The following is a 5,754-nucleotide window of genomic DNA, read 5'->3' as shown; positions in this document are numbered from 1 at the left end:
ACCAAGCTTAAATATTATAGATATGCTTAAGCTTGACTCATGTTACCCTCAAATAGGGGGTGTCAAATAAACAATCAGAACTAAACTTGGATTAAACTTGATTCAACTTGGCTCATGTACAATTCTATGTCTCTACCCCTAGCCACGCTACATGACCCTGTCATAGATGGGAGCCTCTGAAAATAGTAGCACATGCCCGATCAAGTCCCATGGGTATGGAGTAGAGCTCATATTAACACAATCTAACTGGTGGGCCATCAAAGTGATAAATCTATTCTGCTTAAAGTTTACGAGGCCCCTTAACTCATCTTATGTGTGTTGTGAAATGCTCCCATAATAAGTGATTCTCATCACAATTTATAAGTACTTTTTAACAAGTGACGTAAGCACGAAATCTAAAAGCTTCATTAGATGAATCACCTTATGAAACTCTTAGGTCTCAAAAGTTAGCCTGATGCAAAATTTTGATGGTCTATGGCAAAGTGAGAGTAAAGTTCCTCCTTTGATTGGCCTCTCACTTTCCGGTGGCCTATCATATTTTTGGATCATGTAATTTTTGAGCCCTTAGGCTTTCATGTGGTGAGTCATTTAGTGGACTGTTCAGATTTAGTACCAATATTACATGGGATGAGTTCTTAAAAGTTTTAGCTGATCCTCCGGAAAACCGGTTTTCAGAAGGGCATTTCATTCTCTCTTTATGTGCATATTACATATTTTAGTCAATTAATGTAGAGACCCACTTATAGATTTAAAAGGATATTAGGAAGGATAGCGATGTACATGAGAGTGTTGTGTGGCAAGCCTGCTGGATGGATATACCATGTACACGATCCATGGCAGGCCCCTGCTGGATGGGTTGGACGCTATACATGCGCCATCGTGGGTCAATAGTCAACTACTCGCAGATAACGAGAACCTATGACTAGATGCGCGTGAGACCATCTCTGTTGTAATGGGAACATTATGCATCAGTTACGGACTGGGCGTGTGCTGGTCCATGCAACTTCACATCACGGAAACCTGGCAAGATCACCCATCGGGCCTAAACATTTAAACCTGTCCTGAGCTGATGGTACCAAGTTCAACGTGTGGAGACCTACAGGTAAGGTCATTTAATGAATGAGATTTTATGGGGGATGAATGATGATCGTACCGTATTTTACCACCTCGTTATATGCACGCTACCTAAAATTTTTGGGAGTGGGTGAGGCCCCAAACCGGACCCACTTTGCTGTGTGTGTTGTATATCAATGCCGTCCATCGGTTTTTCCAGCTCATTTTAGGGTATATTTCCAAAAATAAAGTAGATCCAAATCTCAGGTGGACTACACCATAGGAAACAATGGGAATAATGAGATCGACCATTGAAACTTTCCCATGGCCCAACATGATGTCTACTTTCCATCTAACTTGTTCATCAGGTCACGCTACTTAGATGAAAGGAGACCACAAATATCGTCAATCCAAAACTTATATGATTCTTAAAAAGTTTTCAACGGTTGGTGTTCAATCCCTGCTATTTCCTACCTATCTCATTTTTGAGCTCATGCCCTAAAATGACGATGAAAAACGAATGGAAATCGTGGATAAAACACCCACATCATACAGTTGGATCCACGTGGTCGGTTCATCCGGCGATATGCTTCCATTTGATCCTTAGAAGTCAATATATATTTTTTAAAATCGTACGGCATCACAGCGAATCCGCGTAATAAAAACGCTATATTTCAAAACCCCTCCTTCGGACGCCCATAAAAGGGAAGGCGATGCAGGCAAGATTTCCTTCGCCACAGAGTTCCAAAAGCTCATTTCCAGAATCGTGAAACTTCAGCCCTTTCCCATCGTTTCTCTAACCTTCTTTCATTCCACCTCTCTGCAATGGATATTCGCACGAAATCAACTCGAGCTTCCAACTCTCCTTTCGACTGCCTTCTCTTCGGTCTCTCTCTCTCTCTCTCTCTCTCTCTCTCTCTCTCTCTCTCTCTCTCTCACACCGGTCTCTCTCTCTAATGAAATTTCATGACCATTGACAGATCTAGACGACACTCTCTACTCTTCCAAGGCCGGAATCGCCGAAGCCTGCAAGAAAAACATCGACGGTATAAGAAAGAAAAACCTGAAATTCATTCCGTCTCTCACGATACATGAATTCAACCGTTTAAGCTCCGATTTTCCGTTTTTTTGCAGAATTTCTCGTAAAGAAATGTGGATTTGCAGCAGAACAAGCATCGGATCTCAGAATCGAGCTTTTCAGGACTTACGGAAGCTCCCTTGCCGGTCTCAGGGTAATTAACAGAGCAAAAGAAAATTAAAAGATTGATTTCTTTGTTTATATATAATTTAAAATTAATATATGCATTTTTTTTCAGGCTTTAGGCTACGATATCAACGCTGACAACTATCACAGGTAAGGGAGAAAAACAAAAAAATATATATATAAATAAATAATTCCAGCAATTTTCTATAGAAATGTCGTTTTAATTTTCATTAATTTCCATTCGCTTGCAGTTTCGTGCACGGATCTCTGCCGTACGAAAGGCTCAAACCAGATCTACGGCTCCGAAGCGTCTTGCAGAGCATCACGCTAAGGAAAATCGTAAGTTCAAATCTCATTTTTCTTATTCGAATTTGGAATTGAAATTCATTTCATTTCATCTGTGATGAAACGCGCTTTTTCCTTTTTGTAGATTTTTACAAATTCGGACAGGAATCACGCGAGGAAAGTTCTAGAAAGGCTCGGATTGGAAGACTGCTTCGACGAGATAATCTGCTTCGAGACTCTCAATCCGAACATCTCGAAATCGAAGAGCCCAGAAGAATTTCCGGTGTTGTTGAAGCCGTCGATTGAGGCCATGAAAATCGCCGTGGAAGTGGCGGCAGCAGATCCTCGCCGCACGGTTAGGACTAATATGCTAAGAAAAAACCTATCTTTCTCCTTACGTTTGCGTGATTTTGGCCAGTAACTGACGGTCCTAGACGGATTTCTTCGTTTTGCAGCTGTTTTTCGATGACAACGACCGTAATATCATTGCCGGGAAAGCTTTGGGTCTTCGCACTGCACTGGTAACTTCTCGTCTTACACGCGCTTATCTCTGGATAACGACAATGCCCGTTTATTTTCTTTCTTTTTCAACGAACTGATCACCTACCTGGAAGTACCCCAACTTGTGGTACCGTACAATCATTTTGGATAAAATTAGATTCCCACCATGGAGATTATCTGATACAAAAATCAGACAAATCGTGGTCCATACGTTTGGAATCAATGCAAAACCGACGGTCTGATATAACATACAACTATGGCCCACTTAGTGATTGGATCAGCCTAATTTTCGAGAAGAGTCGTCTTCATGGTCTTTTACGCATTTTTCATGGTCCTAATTTAAAACGAAAGTAGTATGTTGGCGAGAAAGAAGGCACGGTACCACGATTTGTGGTACCAGTGGCTGCAGGTGTTCGGCTTATTTTTTTTCTTGGGGCCGTCATTCAATGATCAGACCCGTTAAGACGGAGGGACTAACGGTCGATAGACGATGCACCAATTTACGATATTCCGCCTTTTTCTTCGTCCAATGGTAACCTGTGCCATATCTTCTATCTCAACCGTCTATTTGTTGACCACCCATCCAAGGGTCAACAATTATCAAAATATGGAGGATTTTACGTGCATCGCCATCTACAACGGTTTGGATGACCGAATGGTTGGCCCAGCTTGTCCCCACTTGTGCAGATTGTCTATCGGGGATTTTATATCCCAACCGGCAACCACCACTAACGAGCCCCAACATAGTTTATTCGCGCGGACTGGACTTCCCTAACTATTCCCCCACACGTGCCTATGTACCGCTCGTTAAAACATCCAGGCCTTTCATGAGGGACCCAGCTTGTATTCTTTATACACAATGAGAGAATCTGGCCAGTCTGATGATTAGTTGCCCCATCTGTGTCCACTGAATCTGGACCATTGATGTATTGTCTTAGCCATCCAATATCCTCATACATCCGCAAGCTCTTATGTCCAACGGACCGGGCCTGGGCTGATCAGAGTACAGAAATTGAATATGCCTAGCTTGGAACACCTGGGGCGGGACGACCATTCACCCCCCGAATTGCAGTTATTTAAGCAGAGAAATTGATAGGAAGTGCATCATGCCCAATCACAGTCCACCACCAGATAAGTTCATCATTTTTTGAAGATTTTTTTATAACAAGATTCCTTATATTTAAAAATTGCCTAGCTTGTCATCCTGCATCACATCACCAGTGAATAAGAGGCTTTTTAAAAAATAATAATAAAATAAAATAAAATAAAAACACATACACCCACACATGCCACATGAACACTCGGACCCATGCCCTTATGGTTGAAACGATACACTAGCAAAGAGCCATGAGTAGGGACCCACATTTCAAATAAAGTCCTTAAATGTAATCATTTCTCTATTTAATCATCATGTTTGGGTGTCTTTACAAGGCTGTTCGGCATAACTCAGTTTCTATAAATCAATCCATATGCAGACTCATAAATGTTTCCACCATAAACCTGGTTTTAGTCTATTTCCAAACGTATCTTAGACATTGGCAGTGTCATCCAAAAGCATGCTTTCATGTTCACTGTTGGGCCTAGCTTTCCGACCGTTGGCCGGGTCGGGCCTTAGATTCCGGACCCAATGCTTAGACATTGGCAGTCTTATCCAAAAGCATGCTTAGTTTATAGTTTCTTGCTTTACATGAAACCTATATTTAGCAGAGGTTTTTTATTTCAAGTCACGAATCTCTATTGTTTCACCTTTTAATAAAAACGTATTGCATGAAGGTTGGTAAACCAGTGAAAAGCAAGGAAGCGGACTATCTCGTGGAAAGCATTGTGAATCTAGAGAAAATAATTCCGGAAATATGGGCAAATAGGAAGGAGGGAAGCATTGAGCGTACACGGAGCGACATGGAATCGATGCTTGAAGCCACTCCTGTCGGGGCTTAATGACAATAAACAATGCAATAAGTGATGGTGGTTGTGCTAAGTCCCGTCCTGCTTTTTTACTCAAGCGCGGGTCCACTCATGTACATGGCTCACATCATTTTCACGTGTCTTGCGTGATGTATGCATCGAAGGTTAATATGATATTGTGGATGGTGTACATATGAATAAGCATGGTTTCGTGAGGCTTTTAACTCGCCACGTGTCAACTGATGGTCGATACCTGTTCTCTTCTTGTCGTTTACTCGTTTTTATGCGGTGTCATTAGATACTCGGCTGCATATGTCAGTTCATACGCAAGCACTTAGAAATTCTGCACACGGTAAATATTAACTGAAACTAAACGTAGTGTTGGTCCAACAATCCTAACTAAACTATACGTGATGTGATTCCAAAATCTAAACGGTTTAAGTGAAGCAGCATATCATGAAACCCCCTCCGCCCAATTTTTACTTTGATTTAAAGCCTGGTTTGGCCATGAAAAATGAAAACAATTTTCTCTCTTGTTATGCATCTCTTTGCTATGGCCCACCATAATCTTAGCTCATGGGATTCCGGATCACATGGATCATTTAAATTAGATGCCCATGACATGTGTACGAAGGTGCACACAATGCGTAGGTGCACAGGTGAGCATGACTCGTGTATATATATAAGAGTATCATTTTTAACTATCTAATAAATGTCCAACAATTTTATTGTTAAATAATTAATAAGAAAAAGTTTTCCCACATGATACATTTAAATTGGGACTCATAATTTGGACGGTTTAGTTT

At 41.2% G+C, this 5,754-nt stretch overlaps 1 protein-coding gene across 1 annotated transcript; it reads left to right on the top strand.

The window, feature by feature from the left end:
• Positions 1–1,722: 1,722 nt before the first annotated feature.
• On the top strand, positions 1,723–5,175 carry LOC131222605 (uncharacterized protein C24B11.05). Its single transcript, XM_058217743.1, has 8 exons — positions 1,723–1,939; positions 2,034–2,099; positions 2,188–2,285; positions 2,370–2,407; positions 2,509–2,596; positions 2,688–2,897; positions 2,998–3,063; positions 4,817–5,175. Exons 1-8 carry the CDS (start codon positions 1,879–1,881, stop codon positions 4,979–4,981), a joined length of 792 nt encoding a protein of 263 aa, XP_058073726.1. The 5' UTR covers positions 1,723–1,878; the 3' UTR covers positions 4,982–5,175.
• The last annotated feature ends 579 nt before the right edge of the window (positions 5,176–5,754 follow it).

This window comes from Magnolia sinica, chromosome 13 (assembly GCF_029962835.1).
Source record: "Magnolia sinica isolate HGM2019 chromosome 13, MsV1, whole genome shotgun sequence".
NCBI lineage: Eukaryota > Viridiplantae > Streptophyta > Magnoliopsida > Magnoliales > Magnoliaceae > Magnolia > Magnolia sinica.
This window is presented reverse-complemented; position numbering and strand designations above follow the sequence as displayed.

Excerpts from the sequence above, each read along its gene's own strand:
- LOC131222605 (XM_058217743.1), top strand. The coding sequence starts at position 1,879 with ATGGATATTCGCACGAAATCAACTCGAGCTTCCAACTCTCCTTTCGAC. Across the intron at positions 2,100-2,187 it reads CTGCAAGAAAAACATCGACG|AATTTCTCGTAAAGAAATGT; the intron begins GTATAAGAAAGA and ends GTTTTTTTGCAG. Across the intron at positions 2,898-2,997 it reads CAGCAGATCCTCGCCGCACG|CTGTTTTTCGATGACAACGA; the intron begins GTTAGGACTAAT and ends TTCGTTTTGCAG.